The following is a 24,867-nucleotide window of genomic DNA, read 5'->3' as shown; positions in this document are numbered from 1 at the left end:
TCTGGATCGACAGCGGGCACCGGGTCATCTGGCATTGGATCGTCTGGCTCGACAGCGGGCATCGGGTCACCAGGCATGACAGCGGGCACTGGGTCACCAGGCATCAGGTCATTTGGCTCGCCAGCGGGCACCGCGTCATCTGGCAAGGCAGTGGGCACCGAGTCACCAGGCACGACAGTGGGCTCCGAGTCAACTGGCATGACCGCGGGCACTGGGTCAGACATTGGATCGTCTGGCCCGACAGCGGGCATCGGGTCACCAGGCATGACAGCGGGCACTGGGTCATCAGGTACCGGATCGTCTGCATCGACAGCGGGCATCGAGTCAACTGGCCTAATGGAATCATCAGGCTGGATCAGTTCATCAGGCTGGGTAGAAACATCATGCTGGGTAGAGGCATCAGGCTGAATTGTGGGCGCCGAGGCACCAGGCTGCACCACGGAAGGTAGGTTCTCAGATGGGAGGCTGACCGGTTTGGATACTGGCAGGATGGTATTGGTTAGAAAGAACTTTCGCCTTTTCCTGGTTTTAGTTACCGGAGCACTGTAAGTAAGCGCAGGTTTGTAAACGGATGGAGCAGCTGGAGACAGAGAAGAGCTGGAGGATGGAACAGGGGAGGGAACAGTTGCTATAGAGGGCTTCTTTACAGGGTTAAAGGCAGGATAGGTGCAGCGAGTGGGAACAGGGTACTGACATGCGGTAGATAGCAGGGTATACTGGGCTGTAACTGGAGGTGCTGTTGGGAATGCAGGAATAGAGCTTTGAAGAAATAGATTAGAAGGAGGACTGGGTTTTTGCAAGCTGACTGAGGCTGGGTGCAACAAGTCTGACCATGTCTGCAGTATGGGTTGAACAAAGCTCAGCTTACACAAAGCCTGTCTGGTCAATGACTGCACTGCGTTTATACAATCCCTTAATACCTGTGGTGAACATGCAGCATAATGTTCCAAGAAGCAATCCACATCATCCTCTAATAACCATACCAGGGACTCTACCTGGTCTGCACTAAATGGTGGCAAAAAGTCATTCCTGCTTTCAGGGGTACCAGATAAAGCCAACTCTACACAAACCTGAATCAAAGGTTGCACCTCAGAGAACTCTGTGCCCTGATCTACTAGAACATGAGCGATCCGTATACATTCTAGCAGTTCATCCCGGGTATACTCCCACAGAGCCTGATAAGCATACTCTCTGTCATCAAAAACCAGCAGCGACAAATACACAACCTCATCAAGATCCATCCTTCCCAGCAACAAGCCAAGATGGCTTCCCTGTGCAGCCACTTCTGGTCAGGATTGGCCTTGGTGTAATGTCAGGGCTCCAGGGTATGACCAGAGGTATGTGAACTGACGCAGGGAAACGCAGGCTTCAGATATGTTATAATAATAATATTTATTATCAGCTGCACAAATAAACAAACACAATGCAAACAAGCTAACCTTAAGCTAATAGGTACACAGAGCAAACAAACAAACAAACCAATAGGTACACAGTGCAGTCAGGGCTGGAGAGGTGGAATGGTCAGGCAGGCCAAGCCCACAGCACGGATTTCCTCAGGGCGCGGGGTCTACGTCCCAGCCTGCTATTCACCAGGGCCCCTGATGGTGGGGATGGACTTGGTGCAGACTGGAACCAGGTCGCGACCCCTGAGTGCGTCCGGCTGTGGTAGAGAGTGCTGGCAGGTCCAGGTCCGAGCGGGATGGATGGATGACAGTCAGGAGCGACGTGGTCAGACTAGCCGGGTCAGTAACGGTGGGGACAGGCACGGTACAAGCAGCAGACAAGGGTAGTCAGGTCACACGCCGGGTTCAGTAACTCACGGGCAGCACGGTACAGAGGATCAGGCAGAAGGATGGCCAGGGACGAGCCCATGGAAAACACACACCAAGGCGCAGACTGCAGGTCTGGCCATCCCTTAAATACACCTGCATAATCAGCTTCAGGTGTTTGGCTGGCTGCAGGGTTGAGTCTCTGATTGCTGGGAGCACCCGCTGGCCAGCCCTGGTACTGCAGCCCACAAGGCAGGTGAGTCCCACCATTACTGGCAAGTCCATTCCTGACAGGATGTTTGGCCTAGTTGCTTGACTGGGACCTTGAAATGACCCCCAGGGATTTCCATGACCCTGACCGGACCTCTCAAACCTGCGTTCCCGCAGTCTACGGTCAATCTTAATGGTCATCGCAATTATGCCCTCTAAAGTCTCAGGCACCTCCACCCCGACGAGCTAATCTTTCAGGCCTTCTGATAGGCCTATACGGAACTGATGCAGGAGTGCAAACTCGTTCCAGCATGTGTCCCCCATCCAACGCCTAAACTCAGACGCGTACTCCTCCGCCGCTCGATGGCCTTGCCGGAGCATGTACAAAGTAGCTTCAGCAGAAGCTGCCCGCTGTGGGTCATCGTATAGGATGGCCATTGCGTCAAAAAAATTGTCAACCGAACTAAGGTGAGGGTCATTTTTTCCCCGCAGTCAGTGGGCCCAGTCTTGGGGTTCACCCTGCAGGAGGGAGATGACGAACCCCACTTTCACGGATTCAGTCACAAAGGTCCGTGGTTGTAACTCAAAATAGAGAAGACAGGACTCACGGAACGACCTGAAGCGTGTGCGGTCCCCGTGGAAACGTTCTGGTATGGGTACTCGGGGTTCGCCCGCCGGGAGTGGTGCGGAAGCCCCAGAAGCCGGCACAGGGGCTGCTACGGCCGGGGGTGCGGGGACCGCGGCCTGTGGGGCAGGAACGGATATAGTGCAGGTCTGGAACTGATTCTCAATCTGAAGACATCTGTCCTGCAGGGCCGATACGGCCTGTGTCCAATTAGATAGGTGCCTGCAGATCTCCTCAAGCGGTGAGGGCCCTCCTCTAGACTCAGTCATGGCCTTCTGGTACTGTAAGGGACCGCCCGGCGGTACCACTAGCACTCCACTGAATAGGCGTCCCCAGCGCACGGAGTCTAAGTCCCAGGGTGCTTGTTCACCAGGGCCCCTGATGGTGGGGATGGACTTGGAGCCCTCCGTGACCAGGTCGTGGCTACTGGGTGTGTCCGTCAGTGGTAGTGGTATGCGCCAAGGGCTCCCACGGGAAAGAGTCTGATATGAGGAGGTCAGAAGACCTCACTGCGAGGGATGGGCGGATGGATGAGCAAGGTCAGACGGGCCGGGTCGGTAACAGAGAGGACGGTAAGGTACAAGGCAGCGGGCAGAGAATGGTCGGGTCACACGCCAGGTCAGCAACAGCAGGTCAAATCTAATAGGGGGCATCCAGGAGAGAGGTCAGGCAAAGCAAGGGTTAGAATAGGAGAAAACAGCAAGGTCAGGTACAATCCGGGTCAATAACTTACAGGGTACAGGTTCGCAGAATCACAGGATGCAGGAAAGACCAGAAGGCACTGAATGACAGCTCAGGGCCATTTAAATATCCCGCCCTGCGCTGCCATTGGTGCCCAGCGGGCGGCTTCTACTGCGCATGCGCGAACTCGAACGCCGCGGCCGGCCCGGACCTAGTGCCTGGGTCCCTACATCAGGGCGATGCACTGCGCCTGCGCCGGGACCATCGCGGCGGGGATCGAGGAGATCCCTGACAGGCTGTCTGTTGTTGGGGGAAGTCAGTTGGGAAGGGTTCTCTGTTGTTGGGAGGAGTCAGTTGGGAAGGGTTGTCTGTTGTTGGGGGGAGTCAGTTGGGAAGAGTTGTCTGTTGTTGGGGGGAGTCAGTTGGGAAGGGTTGTCTGTTCTTGGGGGAGTCAGTTGGGAAGGGTTGTCTCTTGTTGGGTGAATTCAGTTTGGAAAGGTTGTCTGTTGTTGGGGGGAGTCGGTTGGGAAGGGATGTCTGTTGTTGGGAGGAGTCAGTTGGGAAGGGTTCTCTGTTGTTGGGGGGAGTCAGTTGGAAAGGGTTGTCTGTTGTTGGGAGGAGTCAGTTGCGAAGGGATGCCTGTTGTTGGGGGGAGTCAGTTGGGAAGGGTTGTCTATTGTTTGGGGGAGTCAGTTGGGAAGGGTTGTCTGTTGTTGGGGGGAGTCAGTTGGGAAGGGTTGTCTGTTGTTGGGGGGAGTCAGTTGGGAAGGGTTGTCTGTTGTTGTGGGGAGTCAGTTAGGAAGGGTTGTCTGTTGTTGGGAGGAGTTAGTTGGAAAGAGTTGTCTGTTGTTGGGGGGAGTCAGTTGGGAAGGGTTGTCTGTTGTTGGGGGGAGTCAGTTGGGAAGGGTTGTCTGTTCTTGGGGGAGTCAGTTGGGAAGAGTTGTCTCTTGTTGGGTGAATTCAGTTTGGAAGGGTTGTCTGTTGTTGGGGGGAGTCAGTTGGGAAGGGTTGTCTGTTGTTGGGGGAAGTCAGTTGGGAAGGGTTGTTTGTTGTTGGGGGGAGTCAGTTGGGAAGGGTTGTCTGTTGTTGGGGGAGTCAGTTGGGAAGGGTTGTCTGTTGTTGGGAGGAGTCAGTTGCGAAGAGATGCCTGTTGTTGGGGGGAGTCAGTTGGGAAGGGTTGTCTATTGTTGGGGGGAGTCAGTTGGGAAGGGTTGTCTGTTGTTGGGGGGAGTCAGTTGGGAAGGGTTGTTTGTTGTTAGGGGGAGTCAGTTGGGAAGGGTTGTCTGTTGTTGTGGGGAGTCAGTTGGGAAGAGTTGTCTGTTGTTGGGGGGAGTCAGTTGGGAAGGGTTGTCTGTTGTTTGGGGGAGTCAGTTGGGAAGAGTTGTCTGTTGTTGGGGGAGTCAGTTGGGAAGGGTTGTCTGTTGTTGGGAGGAGTCAGTTGGGAAGGGTTGTGTGTTGTTGTGGGGAGTCAGTTGGGAAGGGTTGTGTGTTGTTGTGGGGAGTCAGTTGGGAAGGGTTGTCTGTTGTTTTGAGTAGTCAATTGGGAAGGGTTGTCTGTCATTGGGGGAGTCAGTTGGGAGGGATGTTTGTTGTTGGGGGGGAGTAAGTTGGGAAGGGTTGTCTGTTGTTGGGAGGAGTCAGTTGGGAAGGGTTGTCTGTTGTTGGGGGGAGTCAGTTGGGAAGGGTTTTCTGTCATTGTGGGAGTCAGTTGGGAGGGATGTTTGTTGGGAGGATTCAGTTGGGAAAGGTTGTCTGTCATTGGGGGAGTCAGTTGGGAAGGGTTGTCTGTTGTTGGGAGGAGTCAGTTGGGAAGCGTTGTCTGTTGTTGGGAGGAGTCAGTTGGGAAGGGTTGTCTGTTGTTGGGGGGAGTCAGTTGGGAAGGGTTTTTTGTCATTGCGGGAGTCAGTTGGGAAGCGTTGTCTGTTGTTGGGGGGAGTCAGTTGGGAAGAGTTGTCTCTTGTTGGGTGAATTCAGTTTGGAAAGGTTGTCTGTTGTTGGGGGGAGTCGGTTGGGAAGGGATGTCTATTGTTTGGGGGAGTCAGTTGGGAAGGGTTGTCTGTTGTTGGTGGGAGTCAGTTGGGAAGGGTTGTCTGTTGTTGGGGGGAGTCAGTTGGGAAGAGTTGTCTGTTTTTGTGGGGAGTCAGTTGGGAAGGGTTGTCTGTTGTTGGGAGGAGTCAGTTGGGAAGAGTTGTCTGTTGTTGGGGGGAATCAGTTTGGAAGGGTTGTCTATTGTTGGGGGGAGTCAGTTGGGAAGGGTTGTCTGTTGTTGGGGGGAGTCAGTTGGGAAGGGTTGTCTGTTGTTCGGGGGAGTCGGTTGGGAAGGGTTGTCTGTTGTTGGGGGAGTCAGTTGGGAAGGGTTGTCTGTTTTTGGGAGGAGTCAGTTGCGAAGAGATGCCTGTTGTTGGGGGGAGTCAGTTGGGAAGGGTTGTCTGTTGTTGGGAGGAGTCAGTTGGGAAGAGTTGTCTGTTGTTGGGGGGAGTCAGTTGGGAAGGGTTGTCTGTTGTTGTGGGGAGTCAGTTGGGAAGGGTTGCCTGTTTTTGGGAGGAGTCTGTTGGGAAGAGTTCTCTATTGTTTGGGGGAGTCAGTTGGGAAGAGTTGTCTGTTGTTGGGGGGAGTCAGTTGGGAAGGGTTGTCTGGTGTTGGGAGGAGTCAGTTGGGAAGGGTTGTCTGTTGTTGTGGGGAGTCAGTTGGGAAGGGTTGTCTGTTGTTGTGGGGAGTCCGTTGGGAAGGGTTGTCTGTTATTGGGAGGAGTCAGTTGGGAAGTGTTGTGTGTTGTTTGGGGGAGTCAGTTGGAAAGGGTTGTCTGTTGTTGGGAGTAGTCAATTGGGAAGGGTTGTCTGTCATTGGGGGAGTCAGTTGGGAGGGATGTTTGTTGTTGGGGGGAGTCAGTTGGGAAGGGTTTTCTGTTGTTGGGGGGAGTCAGTTGGGAAGGATTTTCTGTCATTGTGGGAGTCAGTTGGGAGGGATGTTTGTTGGGAGGAGTCAGTTGGGAAAGGTTGTATGTCATTGGGGGAGTCAGTTGGGAAGGGTTGTCTGTTGTTAGGAGGAGTAAGTTGGGAAGCGTTGTCTGTTGTTGGGAGGAGTCAGTTGGGAAGGGTTGTCTGTTGTTGGGGGGAGTCAGTTGGGAAGGGTTTTCTGTCATTACGGGAGTCAGTTGGGAAGCGTTGTCTGTTGTTGGGGGGAGTCAGTTGGGAAGGGTTTTCTGTCATTGCAGGAGTCAGTTGGGAGGGATAAACAGTGCAAAAAATATAAAAGTGCAGCACTAATTAATAAACGTAATACAATATAACTCAATACACCCCCAAAATAAATCCAAGATCCTCAATATTCATACTGATAGGGTCCTGTGATCCTGAAAGCGTGCTGGCCCCTTGGGGTCTAAGGAAGGAGGTGAGGGGGCATTTTGGCCGTTAAGGATTGGCACGTGTGAATCACGTACACTGCACATAATTTTGCATGAAGAGTGGAGTGTGAAGCTCATCATTAAGCACTGCATCATTAGTATTATTATTATCAATTTTGCACTTTTCTCATATTTGAATTTTGTTCATCCGTTTGTGCGCTTTAAGTGTGGTACCACTGTATTATTATTGTATATGATATTTTATATAATATATAATTTTTCACGTTTTGCACAAGATATTCCCCAAGAGGGAATACATGCATGACACTGTATATATATTGAGGATCTTGGATTTATTTTGGGGGTGTATTGAGTTATATTGTATTACGTTTATTAATTAGCGCTGCACTTTTATATTTTTTGCACTGTTTATTCACTTATTTTGGGTATAAGTTTAGTGTCAGCAGCTTGTGGTTATAGGGTAGGAGTCCTTGTGAGCGCAGGAGGTTTTTTTGAATTATAGTTGGGAGGGATGTTTGTTGGGGGGAGTCATTTGGGAAGGGTTCTCTGTTGTCGAGGGGAGTCAGTTAGGATTGTCTGTTTAGGGGATTGTCTGTTGAGGGGTCAGTTGGGAGGGATGTCTCCTGACTGCCTGACTGGGGGCAGTTAAGGTGGTAAGTAGCCAGGTAAGTCCTTTGTATATGTAATAAAAATTTATATGCCCCCCCTCCCCAATGCAAAAACCGCAAAAACCACCAGGCAGCTCTTATACCTGTTTAGTGTTCTGTCCGCCTTAGCAGATTCTCACAGCAGAGAGAGGGAGCCCAGAGCCGGAATCGGTGCCGAGACTAATAATGAGGAATGACTACCAAGTCGGATGTTCACCTAGGAATGGGGGCGTTCTCTCGCCCAATCACAGAGTTTTTAGAAATATGCTGATACTTCTACATTCAGCCTGATATATTCTATTTCCAAATTGTAGTTTTCATTATTTAGTTTCACTTTTTTTATAAATATTTAAACGTCATCAAATTTTTTATTTGATTTTTATCTGGATTTTATTCAAGGTGTAAGTGTAATCATGGATGTAACCAGCTGGGCCCTCCGATTCCTTTTGTACCAAATTGTATTGTAGCTGTAATATCTGCTTTCATTTTGTACAGCGCTGCGCACACTGTTGGTGCTATATAAATCCTGTATAATAATAATAATAATATAACAAAATAATGGAATGTGTGGCATGGCAATAGACAAAATGCTGAGAAATAATGTACTTATTTTTAACACAAGGTGGGGATCTCACTTCAAAGTGCACAGACAGGAAGTGATGTAGAAGTATAAACAGGGAGTTCTGGGTGAGAGGTGAGTTGGGAGGAAGTAGAGAGGAGACATTGCTGGAACTGGCAGCAGAGGAGGTGATAAGATGTTATTTTGTATTTACACCCAGTAACCCCCCCCCCCCCCCCCAGTCATGTCCGACCTCTTCCTCCGTAGTCACTGTGATATCAGTCCTCTTCCTCCGTAGTCACCGTAATGTCCGTCCTCTTCCTCCGTAGTCACCGTAATGTCCGTCCTCTTCCTCCGTAGTCACCGTAATGTCCGTCCTCTTCCTCCGTAGTCACCGCGATGTCCGTCCTTTTCCTTCTTAGTCACCGTGATGTCCATCCTCTTCCTCCGTAGTCACTGTGATGTCTGTCCTCTTCCTTCATAGTCACTGTGATGTCTGTCCTCTTACTTCATAGTCACCACGATGTCTGTCCTCTTCCTTTGTAGTCACCGTGATGTCCGTCCTCTTCCTCCGTAGTCACTGTGATGTCCATCCTCTTCCTCCATAGTCTCTGTGATGTCTGTCCTCTTCCTCCATAGTCTCTATGATGTCCGTGTTCTTCCTCCATAGTCTCTGTGACGTCCGTCCTCTTCCTCCATAGTCTCTGTCATGTCCGTCCTCTTCCTCCATAGTCACTGTCATGTCCGTCCTCTTCCTCCATAGTCACTGTCATGTCCGTCCTCTTCCTCCATAGTCACTGTGATGTCTTTTATCCCCAGAGGATGCTGCTACACATATACTGTATATGGATTACATTATCAGTACGGAAATATAACCTAAATATAGATCAATGAATCCATGTATACGGACGGACAATGTCTCCATAAATAGAACTCACTAACATAATAATGAAGTTTGATACAAATACACCCATTTATGTTCGGCGTTGTGCGTTATGTGTTATCTCTGAAGCCGTGACCTGTGAAGGTTCTTAGTTTCATCTATATTTATAATTTTGTGTATTTTAGGTTTTTCAGGCTCCCGTAGTTTTCAAGTTGAATATATTTGGTATTCATTAATACAATGCAGACACTGTTATAAACATCCCCGACTTTTAGACAAAGAGTTCAAAATGTATCTACTTGTCCATGAGTTATAAAGACCAGAGAGGGCGCTATATGATCTGTCTACAGGGATCAGAGTCTTGGATGGATCAAATCAATGAAGATGGAGGAGGACCCGAGTCACATGACTGAGAGGATATTGGACCTCACCCTGGAGATCATCTACCTGCTTACCGTAGAGGTGAGGAGGATTCTGAGAGGTCACATGACATTGTTTTCTCTTCCAATACAGAAAGTGATACACACAGGAAGGTCACACCATCCCTCACCATCATCAGGTAAATGGATCGAGTCATGGGAACCCACTAGAGAGATGTCCCCATCCTCTGTATTCCCGAGATTCCACACAGGAAGGTCACACCATCCCTCACCATCAGCAGGTAGATGGATCCAGTCGTGGGAATCCAGCAGAGAGATGTCCCTGTCCTCTATTCCTGGGATTCCACACAGGAAGGTCACACCATCCCTCACCATCAGGTAGATGGATCCAGTAATGGGAACCCACTAGAGAGATGTCCCCGTCCTCTGGATTCCCGGGATTCCACACAGGAAGATCACACCATCCCTCACCATCATCAGTTAGATTGATCCAGTAATGGGAACCCACTAGAGAGATGTCCCCGTCCTCTGGATTCCCAGGATTCCACACAGGAAGATCACACCATCCCTCACCATCATCAGGTAGATGGACTCTGCGATTCTGACCTTTGTGAGATGACATTCTTCTATGTATTCAAATGTAAAAATAAACATTAAAATAAGAGAAGTGTAGTATTTATCGCCTCTCTCCCGGCGCCATTTCTAGCTTCCTTATTGGGCATCCACCATTTTATTGCTTTTTTAAAAAATAAGCAATATATGTCCCTTTTTTCTGTGGGTCTTGGGTCCAGTCACATGACATCATAGGTCCTCTTCCTCCTTGTTTTCCTTCAGTGGGGGGTCACATGTTGAATGACATGTTGCTGTTCTTTGCTCCTGTGATTCCAAGCCAGTGTGATGGTGCCTCCCCAGGGGTGGGATTCCTGCCCCCCCCCCCCTCTGAATTCACAGGAAATGACCATGTGATCTGTTCTGAAATAGGCCGGATAGTAGACCTCATTTTCGGTCAGTAACACCTACAGATATTGTCCCCTCCCCCAATCAGTAATTGGACATGTAAAGCCCAACTCCGGGAAACTTAATAGATCCCCTGCAGTGGTGCGCTGCGAGGGTTGAATGATTGCTTATGTCTTGGGGACAATGAAAAGAAGATCTGCTGTACGTACCCAATACCCAGTCCATAGCTCTGCATTGGATGTGACGACACCAAGGGACAGACCACTACTGAAGTGTGAGGGGAACGCCATTTTATCTCTAGCATTGCGGATGCAGCCCCACTGCGAGGGATCATTTCTAAATTTCCTGAATTTGGAATTTTAAAGAAGAAGCAGACTGATGAGCTGATCTGCCCTTACCTTCTGTCGGCATGTACCTTGTTACCTCTGCTGCAGAGCTGATTGGCTTCTTGTTCTGCTTCTCCTTCTCCCAGTCCGAGCTCTACTGTATGACTGTAAGAGCCTGCTACCAGGTCACATTCAGGTACTTATACTGCTTGTATTGAAAAACAAAAAGCCAAAAAACATTTAATGAACCCAGCACTGCAGCGTTTGTTTTTGTTTTTTATGTGTACTTGGAGTTCACTTTAATAGATGTTTTCTATTATTTTGGGGTTTAGGGTGAAAAACGGATTAATATAAAAGCTGAGATTAAAGAGGAAGAAGAGGAGATGTATGTGGGGGAGGATCAGCCGTCCATGGAGGAGGTTGGGATGAGGGTGAAGAGTGAACAGGAAGAAATGCCTCTACCTATCCACACAGGTAAGTAACCAACACTATGGAAGAAACCATTCAAGAAGGAAGAGAAGAGCCGCAGATGATGTCCATTTATTAAATATAGTAAAAAAGTAGTAATGCTCTCACATGTAAACAGACGTCATAACTGCCATATAAAAACAGACCCAAGATGACCACCTTGAAAGTGAAGGTACTGGACACCATATAAAAGGTCCATCTCAATTCCTCAATATAACGTCATGTTCCCAACAAATGAGGAGGAGATACTGGACACCGTATGAAAGGTCCATCTCCATTCCTCAATAAAACGTCATGTTCCCAACCAATGAGGAGGAGATACTGGACACCATATGAAAGGTCCATCTCCATTCCTCAATATAACGTCACGTTCCCAACAAATGAGGAGGAGATACTGGACACCATATGAAAGGTCCATCTCCATTCCTCAATATAACGTCATGTTCCCAACAAATGAGGAGGTGATACTGGACACTATATGAAAGGTCCATCTCCATTCCTCAATATAATGTCACGTTCCCAACAAATGAGGAGGAGATACTGGACACCATAGGAAAGGTCCATCTCCATTCCTCAATATAACGTCACGTTCCCAACAAATGAGGAGGAGATACTGGACACCATATGGAAGGTCCATCTCCATTCCTCAATATAACGTCACGTTCCCAACAAATGAGAAGGAGATACTGGACACCATATGGAAGGTCCATCTCCATTCCTCAATATAACGTCACGTTCCCAACAAATGAGGAGGAGATACTGGACACCATATGAAAGGTCCATCTCCATTCCTTAATATAACGTCACGTTCCCAACAAATGAGGAGATACTGGACACCATATGGAAGATCCATCTCCATTCCTCAATATAACGTCACGTCCCCAACAAATGAAGAGGAGATACTGGACACCATATGAAAGGTCCATCTCCATTCTTCAATAGAACGTCATGTTCCGAACAAATGAGGAGATACTGGACACCATGTTGTATCTTTTTAATTGGTTTATTTTCATATTTGGATGTTTCATTTGTACCCACTTCCATGCTTGAGGTCTGTGAAACTCTTGACTGTTAGACCAATATACTTGACTCTTTTATTACTGGCATTTTTAGAGAGGTGTTCACCTTGGAGTCCATATATGATCTAAAAATTCTCTATTGTGTTACAATCCAGGCGGTCCCATGTAGAACATCCATTCACGTATTTTGGCTAATGAAGACTTAGTTGTAGCTATTGAATATGAAACAATCTGCAGATCATATATGGACTCGGTGTGAACACTTTTCTGATCGATTTTGGAGGGAGAACAGGAGCCCAGCTGTGAGATTGACATTTCCACTTATTCCACTGACGGGGGGGAGGAGCTAAATCTCCAGTTATTTGTGAATAACACATACGTGATCTATCTGTAAGATATGAATAAAATGTATCCGTGTTTATATATGTAACGGAACCGGACCCCAACTGCACTAGGGTATTTCCGTTAGACTCCTGCTTCCCTGTTCAAACACAGATCCACGGACACCACCGCTGAGCATACAAGATGAAACAGCACCAGGCTTGTATTAAAACAGTAAATAGACTGCTTTATTTTAACACAAACACAAGATATATACACAGGGCGGGGAAATAAACCAGAAACAGGAAACACATCAGCAGGCCGACCTGTCGGGGGGAGGGGCTGCCAGAAACATTACATCCCATCCCAAGCAAGACACACAATAGAACAATGGGATGCAGTACATGGCAGAGAACAATGAACAACCCCCCCACCCCAATATTAGAACATTTTACCCTGTACCCCTAACAGGCACAGGGTGACTTACACATAATGGGGAGCTGACACAGGGGTCTCCCCACCCCTCCAAAGGGGGCTGTGTTCCATGGGCTCCCCACCCAAAGTCACTCCTGTCACTATATATATATATATATAGGGATTTTACGGTGTAGGCAATGTGTGGTAATGGTGATTCTGTATTTGTTGTAAAGACTTTCTTCTTGTTTCACTTTTGTAAAGAGATGTCTCCTTGGCTTTTCTGAGGGGTGCGCTGCCTTCACGAGAGGGGTCCCATTTGAGTACGCCTGGCATGGAAAGCCCTCCCTCTCATGCCCTTGTGTGGCTATGGGGAAAGGGGGGGCTTTCAACCCCTGTTAAGTCTGAAGGAGAAAAATGTGGCCCTTTTAGGACCCCCTAGCGCCTGGTCTAGAGTCCGGTCTGGGTTTTGATGGGGGCAACTACTTTGTGATATTATGTACACTATTCAACCAGTATGGTTTGTGATTTCTTATATGACATTGATTTTTAGATAGCAAGTTTTACTATAAAAACAAAAAATAAAATAAATTATTTTACTTATAAAGTAGTTTTTGAGAGCTGTCAGAGAATGTAGTGTGGATGGTGGGAGGAGAGCTGTCAGAGAATGTAGTGTGGATGGTGGGAGGAGAGCTGTCAGAGAATGTAGTGTGGATGGTGGGGGAGGAGAGCTGTCAGAGAATGTAGTGTGGATGGTGGAGGGAGGAGAGCTGTCAGAGAATGTAGTGTGGATGGAGGAGCAGAGCTGTCAGAGAATGTAGTGTGGATGGTGGGAGGAGAGCTGTCGGAGAATGTAGTGTGGATGGTGGGAGGAGGAGAGCTGTCAGAGAATGTACTGTGGATGGGGGGAGGAGAGCTGTCAGAGAATGTAGTGTGGATGGGGGAGGAGAGGTGTCAGATAATGTAGTGTGGATGGTGGGGGGAGGAGAGCTGTCAGAGAATGTAGTGTGGATGGTGGAGGAGGACAGCTGTCAGAGAATGTAGTGTGGATGGGGGAGGAGAGCTGTCAGAGAATGTAGTGTGGATCATGGGGGAGGAGAGCTGTCAGAGAATGTAGTGTGGATGATGGGGGAGGAGAGCTGTTGGAGAATGTAGTGTGGATGGTGGGGGGAGAGCTGTCGGAGAATGTAGTGTGGATGGTGGGGGGAGGAAAGCTGTCAGAGAATGTAGTGTGGATGGGGGAGGAGAGCTGTCAGAGAATGTAGTGTGGATGGTGAGGAGAGCTGTCAGAGAATGTAGTGTGGATGGGGGAGGAGAGCTGTCAGAGAATGTCGTGTGGATGGTGGGGGGAGGAGAGCTCTCAGAGAATATAGTGTGGATGGTGGCGGAGATCTGTCAGAGAATGTAGTGTGGATGGTGGGGGGAGGAGAGCTGTCAGAGAATGTAGTGTGGATGGTGGAGGAGAGCTGTCAGAAACTGTAGTGTGGATGGTGGAGAGCTGTCAGAGAATGTAATGTGGATGGTGGGAGGAGAGCTGTCAGAGAATGTAGTCTGGATGGTGTGGGAGAGCTGTCAGAGAATGTAGTGTGGATGGTGGGGGGAGGAGAGCTGTCAGAGAAAATAGTGTGGATGGAGGGGGGAGGAGAGCTGTCAGAGAATGTAGTGTGGATGGTGAAGGAGAGCTGTCAGAGAATGTAGTGTGAATGGTGGGAGGAGGAGAGCTGTCGGAGAATGTAGTGTGGATGGTGGGAGGAGGAAAGCTGTTGGAGAATGTAGTGTGGATGGTGGGGGGAGAGCTGTCGGAGAATGTAGTGTGGATGGTGGGAGAAGAGCTGTCAGAGAATGTACTGTGGATGGGGGGAGGAGAGCTGTCAGAGAATGTAGTGTGGATGGTGGGGGGAGAGCTGTCAGAGAATGTAGTGTGGATGGTGGGGGAGGAGAGCTGTCAGAGAATGTAGTGTGGATGGTGGAGGAGAGCTGTCAGAGAATGTAGTGTGGATGATGGGGGAGGAGAGCTGTCAGAGAATGTAGTGTAGATGATGGGGGAGGAGAGCTGTCAGAGAATTTAGTGTGGATGGTGGGGGGAGAGCTGTCGGAAAATGTAGTGTGGATGGTGGGAGAAGAGCTGTCGGAGAATGTAGTGTGGATGGGGGGAGGAAAGCTGTCAGAGAATGTAGTGTGGATGGGGGAGGAGAGCTGTCGGAAAATATACTGTGGATGGGGGGAGGAGAGCTGTCAGAGAATGTAGTGTGTATGGTGGGGGGGAGGAGAGCTGTCAGAGAATGTAGTGTGGATGGTGGGGGGAGGAGAGCTGTCAGAGAATGTAGTGTGGATGGTGGAGGAGAGCTATCAGAGAATGTAGTGTGGATGGTGGGGGGCAAAGATCTGAGGGAGGAGTTTTTAATACTCTGTATATCAGCAGAGGATCATACATCCATTGGTGCTTTACTGGTCACATGACATAAAAAACACTTTCAGAATACAAAATCAAAATAAATAAATAGCAATAAACGTTTTAAATACATACAATACATACAAATCTATATTTCAAAATGAATAATTATTTTCCAATAGCATGGTGTAGGCGGAGTTGAAGTTGACTGACAATAGTTTTCACTTTGTTCGCACTGTAAAGAGATCTGTAGCCAGAGCAGCAAGTTGACTTCTTTTGGGTGTTCGGGGTTTCACAGGCTGCAAGCTTAGTTGCCTTCCAGAGCTCTCTGGGTTGTTTTAGTAATCAGATAGGCATCATGAATATTTATGCTGCCTCAGCCAATACCTGGCTAGGAGAGTGGCCAGCAGGGGGCTGAGGTGACCATAAAAAGTCAGTGGTCCAGAACAGAAGGGTCCTTTCAGTAGTAGAGTGAGATCCAGCTTGGAGGGGCTGCCATCCTGGACCAAGCAGTGGAGCTACAGGTGGTTCAATGTGGTCCCAGCTACGGGAGGACCGATTCCTAAGTTTTGAAGGACAGTCTGGAGTAGGGTCAGCACAGGATCTGGCGGGGAGGCTCACCATACAGGGTCTGGCCGATACTAAAGTCTGTTCCAGAGATTGCTGTTTCCAGTGAGGGATCCTCCTGGAGTTGAATGTCCACTGCTTCTTCTAATAGAGGCCTACTGGGAAGAAGTTCTGGAGTATCCTAAGGCTCACCCTATTCCCCATCCGAGTTCCTCAATCAATAAACCTATGATGTCTGTCCTCTGCCTCCATAGTCTCTGTGACGTCCGTCTTCTTCCTCCATAGTCACCATGATGTCCGTCCTATTCCTCCATAGTCACCGTGACATCCGTCCTCTTCCTCCATAGTCACTGTGACATCCATCCTCTTCTTCCATAGTCACCATGATGTCCGACCTCTTCCTCCATAGTCACCATGACATCCGTCCTCTTTCTCCATAGTCACCATGGTGTCTGTCCTCTTCCTCCATAGACACTGTGACATCCGTCTTCTTCCTCCATAGCCTCTGTGATGTCCGTCCAGTACAGTGGGGTCCTTTGGTTAGTAGAGTGAGATCCAGCTTGGAGCGACTGCCATCCTGGACCAAGCAGTGGAGCTACAGGTGGTTCAATGTGGTCCCAGCTAAGGGAGGACCGATTCCTAAGTTTTGAAGGACAGTCTGGACTAGGGTCAGCACAGGATCTGGCGGGGAGGCTCACCATACAGGGTCTGGCCGATACTAAAGTCTGTTCCAGAGATTGCTGTTTCCAGTGAGGGATCCTCCTGGAGTTGAATGTCCACTGCTTCTTCTAATAGAGGCATACTGGGAAGAAGTTCTGGAGTATCCTAAGGCTCACCCTATTCCCCATCCCAGTTCCTCAACCAATAAACCTGTAATTTCCGTCCTCTGCCTCCATAGTCTCTGTGACGTCCATCTTCTTCCTCAATAGTCACCATGATGTCCGTCCTATTCCTCCATAGTCACTGTGACATCCTTCCTCTTTCTCCATAGTCACCATGGTGTCCGTCCTCTTCCTCCATAGTCACTGTGACATCCGTCTTCTTCCTCCATAGCCACTGTGATGTCCATCCAGAACAGCGGGGTCCTTTGGGTAGTAGAGTGAGATCCAGCTTGGAGCGATTGCCATCCTGGACCAAGCAGTGGAGCTACAGGTGGTTCAACGTGGTCCCAGCTAAGGGAGGACCGATTCCTAAGTTTTGAAGGACAGTCTGGAGTAGGGTCAGCACAGGATCTGTCTGAGAGGCTCACCATACAGGGTCTGGCCGATACTAAAGTCTGTTCCAGAGATTGCCGTTTCCAGTGGGGGATCCTCCTGGAGTTGAATGTCCACTGCTTCTTCTAATAGAGGCCTACCCGGAAGAAGTTCTGGAGTATCCCAAGGCTCACCCTAGTCCCCATCCCAGTTCCTCAACCAATAAACTCATAAAAAGTAGCTTCTGGCTGGTTATTGAGCGGTGAGACTGAGACACTACTATGTACCCTGTGACCGTGCACCCCATAGGGAATAGAACCTAATCATACCAGGGGAATGGATGGTGAAGCAGGGGGGGCGCAAATGTTGATACATAAATATAGACTATAATATTTATATTTCCTAAGGTGGTGATCTCAGTTCAAAATTAACAAACAGGAAGTGATGTAAGGTAGAAGCTGGAAATGATGTCAGGTATAAATAGGAAGTTCCTGGTGAGAGGTAAGTCGGGAGGAAGTAGATAGAAGACGGTTCCAGAACTGGCAGCAAAGGAGGTAATAAGACATTATTTTCTGTTTACACCCAGTAACCTCCCCTCATGTCCATCCTCTTCCTCCATCGTCATGTCCGTCCTCTTCCTCCATCGTCACCGTGATGTCCATTATGGTTTACAGACCGGATACATCCTAAACATAGAGATGTCAACTGTATAGCAGTCAGTCGAAGTCTAAAATAAAAGCTTTACAAGGGAATCTCTGGTTGTCCTACGGTGGGATTTATGAGGCTGATAAGGTCTTGTAATTAGGAAACAGACCTGACCAGAGTGGTGAGGAGGATTCTGGGAGGTCACATGACATCACTCTCATCACTATTAATAAAACACGGACCGGACTGGAGAGGTGAGGAGGATTCTGGGAGGTCACATGACATCACTCTCATCTCTATTAATAAACACAGACCTGAAAGGAGGGGTGAGGAGGATTCTGGGAGGTCACATGACATCACTCTCATCTCTATTAATGAAACACAGACCTGACCGGAGGGGTGAGGGGGATTCTGGGAAGTCTGTGGTGATAATTGTTACTTCCTCCCTATACACAGGATTATAAAGTAGTGAAAAAAATATCTGGTGAGCCTTTACCACCCAGCAGCCGTCTTCACAGGACATCACCCATCACAGTGCCTCCACCTCACTGCCTGACAACAGAGGGAACCAGTGCCAAGAAGGTTCTAGAAGTCACCAGAAGATCATTGATCTGCTGACAGGAGAGGTGAGCGGTGCCGGGAATTCTGGGACATTCTCCAGTAACAGACAAGGGATGTGTCTGGATGGTGACTGTATCATTGTGTGTGTCAGGTTCCTATAAGGTGTCAGGATGTCACTGTCTATTTCTCCATGGAGGAGTGGGAGTATTTAGAAGGACACAAGGACCTCTACAAGGACGTCATGATGGACAATCAGCCGCCCCTCACATCACCGGGTAAGAGGAGACTTTATTGTAAAGGAGAGAGCAGTACTAAGGGTCCACCTAGATCCCCCATCATCTGATAAACACATAGAAACAATGGATTCAGTCAGTGTGTGTGTTTCCTACAGATGGATCCAGTCATGGGAACCCACCAGAGAGATGTCCCCATCCTCTGTATTCCTGGGATTCCACACAGGAAGGTCACACCACCCCCCACCATCATCAGGTAGATGGATCCAGTCATGGGAACCCACCAGAGAGATGTCCCTGTCCTCAGTATTCCCAGGATTCCACACAGGAAGGTCACACCATCCCTCACCATCATCAGGTAGGTGGAAGTGAAGGGGGAACGTGAAAAATCATTCTAAATTATGAAATGGCAATCTTTTTATGTAATCTCTTGCTCCTTTTTGTAAATGTATTCTGTCACTTTTGGTGTTTAGGGTGAAGAACGGAAAGACATCAAAGTTGAGAAAAAAATAGAAGAAAAGATGTTTGTGGGGGAAAATCAGCAGTTTGTGGAGAAGTGTAGAATTTTTTATTCCCGGGATTTGATACCAGATCTCAGCATCCTTCACAATGTTCAGGTAGATGGTACTGAGCAACTCGAGCTCACAAAGTATTCTAAACTATGAGATAACATTCTTTTATGTAATCTTTTATTATTGGCAATTATTCTTCTAGATGTTATATTCTATCATCTTTGGGGTTTAGGATGAAGAACTGAAAGACATCAAAGTTGAGATTAAAGAGGAAGAAGAAGAGACGTTGGTGAGTGGAGATCAGCAGTCTATGGAGGAGGGGGAGATGGTTATGAAAAGTAAACTGGAGGAATCTTCTCTACATATGGACACAAGTAAGTCATAAACACGAAATGTAGAAACCGTTTACATTTTTCATCTACCTACCAAAACACGCGTGCAAAACAATTTCCCACCATAAAAAGCCCCCCCTACAATAATGCAATCTTTATATTTGCAGCAATACTCAATCTCCATTCCTCAATATAACGTCATGTTCCCAACAAACGAGGAGGAGATACTGGACACCATATGAAAGGTCCATCTCCATTCCTCAATATAACGTCATGTCCCCAACAAATGAGGAGGAGATACTGGACACCATATGAAAGGTCCATCTCCATTCCTCAATATAACGTCATGTCCCCAACAAATGAGGAGGAGATACTGGACACCATATGGAAGGTCCATCTCCATTCCTCAATATAACGTCATGTTCCCAACAAAGGAGGAGGAGATACTGGACACCATATGAAAGGTCCATCTCCATTCCTCAATATAACGTCATGTTCCCAACAAAGGAGGAGGAGATACTGGACACCATATGAAAGGTCCATCTCCATTCCTCAATATAACGTCATGTTCACGAGAAATGAAGAGGAGATACTGGACACCATATGAAAGGTCCATCTCCATTCCTCAATATAACGTCATGTTCCCGAGAAATGAGGAGGAGATACTGGACACCATATGAAAGGTCAATCTCCATTCCTCAATATAACGTCATGTTCCCGACAAATGAGGAGGAGATACTGGACACCATATGGAAGGTCCATCTCCATTCCTCAATATAACGTCATGTTCCCGACAAATGAGGAGGAGATACTGGACACCATATGGAAGGTCCATCTCCATTCCTCAATATAACGTCATGTTCCTGAGAAATGAGGAGGAAATACTGGACACCATATGAAAGGTCCATCTCCATTCCTCAATATAACGTCATGTTCCTGAGAAATGAGGAGCAGATACTGGACACCATATGGAAGGTCCATCTCCATTCCTCAATATAACGTCACGTTCCCAACAAATGAGGAGGAGATACTGGACACCATATGAAAGGACCATCTCCATTCCTCAATATAACGTCATGTTCCCAACAAACGAGGAGGAGATACTGGACACCATATGGAAGGTCCATCTCCATTCCTCAATATAACGTCATGTTCCCGAGAAATGAGGAGGAGATACTGAACACCATATGAAAGGTCCATCTCCATTCCTCAATATAACGTCATGTTCCCAACAAAGGAGGAGGAGATACTGGACACCATATGAAAGGTCCATCTCCATTCCTCAATATAACGTCATGTTTCCAACAAAGGAGGAGGAGATACTGGACACCATATGAAAGGTCCATCTCCATTCCTCAATATAACGTCATGTTCCCTGCAAATGAGGAGGAGATACTGGACACCATATGGAAGGTCCATCTCCATTCCTCAATATAACGTCATGTTCCCAACAAATGAGGAGGAGATACTGGACACCATATGGAAGGTCCATCTCCATTCCTCAATATAACGTCATGTTCCCAACAAAGGAGGAGGAGATACTGGACACCATATGGAAGGTCCATCTCCATTCCTCAATATAACGTCATGTTCCCAACAAATGAGGAGGAGATACTGGACACCATATGAAAGGTCCATCTCCATTCCTCAATATAATGTCATGTTCCCAACAAATGAGGAGGAGATACTGGACACCATATGAAAGGTCCATCTCCATTCCTCAATATAACGTCATGTTCCCAACAAATGAGGAGGAGATACTGGACACCATATGAAAGGTCCATCTCCATTCCTCAATATAACGTCATGTTCCCGAGAAACGAGGAGGAGATACTGGACACCATATGGAAGGTCCATCTCCATTCCATTGTTGCCCAGTGTAATTTGGGTTCCTTGTGTCCTTTATCTGGTTTGTATTCATGATTGCTGGAACAACGTATTTTACTCCTGAATATGAGGGATGAAGAACATTTCTAACATTTATTTATACGATCGATTTCCTACAGCTGGACTCTCTGTCTCACATACCTCTGAGGGACCTCTTATTTTATCCCAAAATTTGAAGGCCGAAGATAAGAACGTCACGCAATATTCTCCGGGAGTGAATCCCGTTACTCAAAGAATACAGAACAGACCTTACAATTTAGAGAGACATATAAATCTTTCTCTTGCTGAGGAATCGTCTGATAAATCCCATGCTGGTACTTCGGACCTTCATCCACCATCCAGTAAAGAGACGTCTAGAGATCCATCTAATCTCCATGAAACTCCTTTAATCCACATGGGAGAGAGTCCATTGTCATGCTCAGCGTGTGGGAAATCTTTCACAGAAGAAAGGGCACTTCTTAGACACATAAAAGGTCACAAAAGCGAGCGCCTTTTCTTATGTTCAGAGTGTGGGAAATGTTTCGCTGAGAAAGGCGGTCTTGTTAGACACCAGAGAATCCATACAGGCGAGCATCTCTATTCATGTTTAGAATGCGGAAAATGTTTCATTCAGAAAGAAAAACTTCACATTCATGAGAGGAGTCACACAGGTGAACGTCCGTATTCATGTTCAGAGTGCGGGAAATGTTTCAGTCAAAAGGGAGACCTTATAATACACCAGAGGATTCACACAGGTGAGCGTCCTTATTCATGTTCAGAGTGCGGCAAGTGTTTTACTGAGAAAGGAAAGCTACACATACACCAAAGAAGTCACACAGGTGAACGGCCTTATTCATGTTCAGAGTGCGGGAAGTGTTTCATTCAGAAAGGAAACCTTCTAACACACCAGAGAATTCACACGGGCGAACGTCCTTATGAATGCTCAATGTGTGGGAAATGCTTTATTGAGAAAAAAGCACTCTTTATACACCAAAGAAGTCATACAGGTGAGCATCCTTATTCATGTTCAGAGTGTGGGAAATGTTTCATTCAAAAAGGAAACCTTCTTAAACACCAGAAAAATCACACAGGAGAGCGTCCCTATTCATGTTCAGAGTGTGGCAAATGTTTCACTCAGAAAGAACGCCTTGTTAAACATCAAATGACTCATACGGGTGAGCGTCCATATTCTTGTTTAGAGTGCGGGAAATGTTTTATTGAGAAGGCAGGGCTTGTTAAACACCAGAGAAGTCACACAGGGGAATATCCTCATTCATGTACAGTTTGCGGGAAATGTTTCACTAGGAATCAAGGACTTCTTAAACACCAAAGAATTCACACAGGTGAGCGTCCATATTCATGTTCAGAGTGTGGGAAATGCTTCATCCAGAAAAGAGACGTACATAAACACCAGAGAAGTCACACAGGTGAGCGTCCCTATTCGTGCTCAGAGTGTGGGAAACGTTTCATTCAGAAAGGAGACCTTCTTAAACACCACAGAATTCACACAGGTGAGCGTCCTTATTCATGTTCAGAGTGCGGGAAAAGCTTCACTCAGAAACGCGCACTTAACGCACACCAGAGCGCTCACACAGGTGAGCGCCCTTATCGCTGCTCAGCATGCGGGAAGTGTTTCAGTTGGAAAAGCGCACTTGCTACTCACCAGAAGATCCACAGGGGTGAGCGCCCTTTTTCATGTTCGGAGTGCGGGAAGTGTTTCATTCAGAAAGGAGAACTTCTTTTACACCAGAGAATTCACACGGGCGAGCGTCCTTATTCCTGTTCAGGGTGCGGGAAAGGTTTCACTCGGAAAAATGTGCTCATCACACACCAGAAGATTCACACGGGCGAGCGTCCTTATTTGTGTTCGGAGTGCGGGAAATGTTTCAGTTACAGAAAACCATTTATCGCTCACCAGAAAATTCACGTGGGCTGACAACCGGTTTCAGTTCAGACTGGTGTAGTGGGTGGTGTGGCAAAATTAAAATGAGTTTTTTTTTCATTGTTCCTGCCAATATGTCGTTATTTATGAATGTCTTTTTTTTTTTTTTTTTTTACATCATAATATAAATATTTATATACTGTATATATAAATATTTTTTTTTACTTTGGAAAAAAAAATAAATATTTTTTTTTACATCATATTATTTTTTTTTGTACATCATATTATTTTTATATATATATATATATATATATATATATATAAATTTTTTTACATCATAATAAATATATATATATTTATTTATTTTTTTACTTTTTGGAATAGATTAAAGCATAATTTAAGTCAAATATTCAGAGCGCCTGTTTTCTAGGACAAATCATTTTTTTTTTTAGCACAGCTCCTCCAAAATGTTGTTCGTTGTAATACTAAAATAAAAATGAATAATAAATGGAAAGAAATGTTTCTTCACATTGGTGGCCCTCAGTGAAGATTGTTCCGTATGTCGGTGGTCAGTGGAGAAAGGCGCCCTTACATTGGTTGCCGGGAAAAAAGGTAAAAAGCTTAGAAATGATGCAAAAGGGAGGTTCAGTGCGTAAGGAGAAAGAAGGATGCGAAAAAAAAAGATCATAATGGCCATCATAGTCTGCAAGGGGTCAACTCCATTTTCCATTTTCATCCTGGCATATGGTTGCTGCGGCATCTCAGGAGACTGAAGAAAGACCAGAGTGTGCCGGACTAAAGTGTAGCATTAGAAAACATTTAATAAATAAAAAACAAATGGCAATGAGGGTAAGGAGAGGGTAAGGAAAGCTGCGCTTGTCATCAAAATTCTCTGGGTGGGCATTGGTCTATGCCATTGGCTGGGAGAGTAATGTGACCAGGAAGCTGACTCACCAAGTAAAGTAACCATGAAGCGCCTCCCACATGGAAGCTGAGACCTCTGTGAAATGTAGGCTTGAGAAAGGGGCAGTGCAGCCCTGAAACATGTAACCACGCCCCCTTGTCTGTTCCATGCCAGGAAGCCAATCACTGCCGCTGGCTGGGAGAGTAATGTGACAAGGAAGCACCTCACACAGGGAAGCTGGGTCTTCTGTGAAATGTAGGCTTGAGAAAGGGGCAGCGTAGCCCTGAAACATGTAGCCACGCCCTCTTGTCTGTTCCAAGGCAGGAAGCCAATCACCACTGCTGGCTAGGTATAGTAAAGTAACCAGGAAGCTGGGACCTCTGTGCAATTCAGGCTTGAGAAAGGGGCAGTGTAGCCCTGAAACATGTAGCCACGCCCCCTTTTCTGTTCCATGCCAGGAAGCCAATCACTGCCGTTGGCTGGGAGAGTAATGTGACCAGGAAGCACCTCACACAGGGAAGCTGGGTCTTCTGTGAAATGCAGGCTTGAGAAAGGGGCAGCGTAGCCCAGAAACATGTAGCCACGCCCCCTTGTCTGTTCCAGACCAGGAAGCCAATCACTGGCTGGGTAGAGTAATGTGACCAGGGAGCCTCCCACAAGGAAGTTGGGACCTCTGTGAAATGCTGGCTTGAGAAAGGGGCAGCATTTCCCTGAAACATGTAGCCACGCCCCCTTGTGTGTTCCATGCCAGGAAGCCAATCACTGCCGATGGCTGGGAGAGTAATATGACCAGGAAGCACCTCATACAAGGAAGCTGGGACCTGTGTGAAATGTAGGCTTGAGAAAGGGGCAGTGCAGCCCTGAAACATGTAGCCACGCCCCCTTGTCTGTTCCAAGGCAGGAAGCCAATCACTGCAGCTGGCTGGGTAGAGTTATGTGACCAGGAAGAGCCTCCCACAAGGAAGCTGTTATCTCCTAGTTTAGAATACTTTGTGAGCTCGAGTTTCTCAGTACCATCTACCTGAACATTGTGAAGGATGCTGAGATCTGGTGTTGAATCCCAGGAATAAAAAAGTCTACATTTCTCCACAATCTGCTGATTTTCTCCCAAAAACATCTTTTCTTCTATTTTTTTCTCCCCAACTTCGATGTCTTTC

At 47.2% G+C, this 24,867-nt stretch overlaps 2 protein-coding genes and 1 long non-coding RNA gene across 4 annotated transcripts in view; all 3 read left to right on the top strand.

Annotated features, from left to right (window-relative positions):
- The window catches only part of LOC149453355 (uncharacterized), a 101,380-nt gene that overhangs the window by 26,754 nt on the left and 49,759 nt on the right, over positions 1-24,867 (top strand). The gene's annotated exons all lie outside the window — the stretch shown is intronic.
- Positions 7,978-18,168, top strand: LOC149453360 (uncharacterized). Of its 2 annotated transcripts, XR_016314696.1 has the most exons (4): positions 7,978-8,043; positions 9,089-9,200; positions 10,734-10,875; positions 17,877-18,168. It is a non-coding gene; the product is annotated as an uncharacterized LOC149453360 (long non-coding RNA). The 2 variants fall into 2 exon arrangements; XR_016314697.1 differs by lacking the exons at positions 10,734-10,875; positions 17,877-18,168 and adding an exon at positions 9,474-9,785 and having other exon boundaries at positions 9,089-9,271.
- LOC149453359 (uncharacterized) lies at positions 18,358-22,939 on the top strand. Its single transcript, XM_089688366.1, has 4 exons — positions 18,358-18,572; positions 18,688-18,831; positions 18,959-19,100; positions 21,065-22,939. Exons 2-4 carry the CDS (start codon positions 18,736-18,738, stop codon positions 22,858-22,860), a joined length of 2,034 nt encoding a protein of 677 aa, XP_089544492.1. The 5' UTR covers positions 18,358-18,572; positions 18,688-18,735; the 3' UTR covers positions 22,861-22,939.

Source organism: Staurois parvus, unplaced genomic scaffold (genome assembly GCF_062004578.1).
Source record: "Staurois parvus isolate SC_StPar_1 unplaced genomic scaffold, SC_StPar_1.0 ptg000449l, whole genome shotgun sequence".
NCBI classification, from domain to species: Eukaryota; Metazoa; Chordata; class Amphibia; order Anura; family Ranidae; genus Staurois; species Staurois parvus.
The sequence above is the reverse complement of the archived record's forward strand: the minus strand, read 5'-3'. Positions and strand labels throughout refer to the sequence as shown.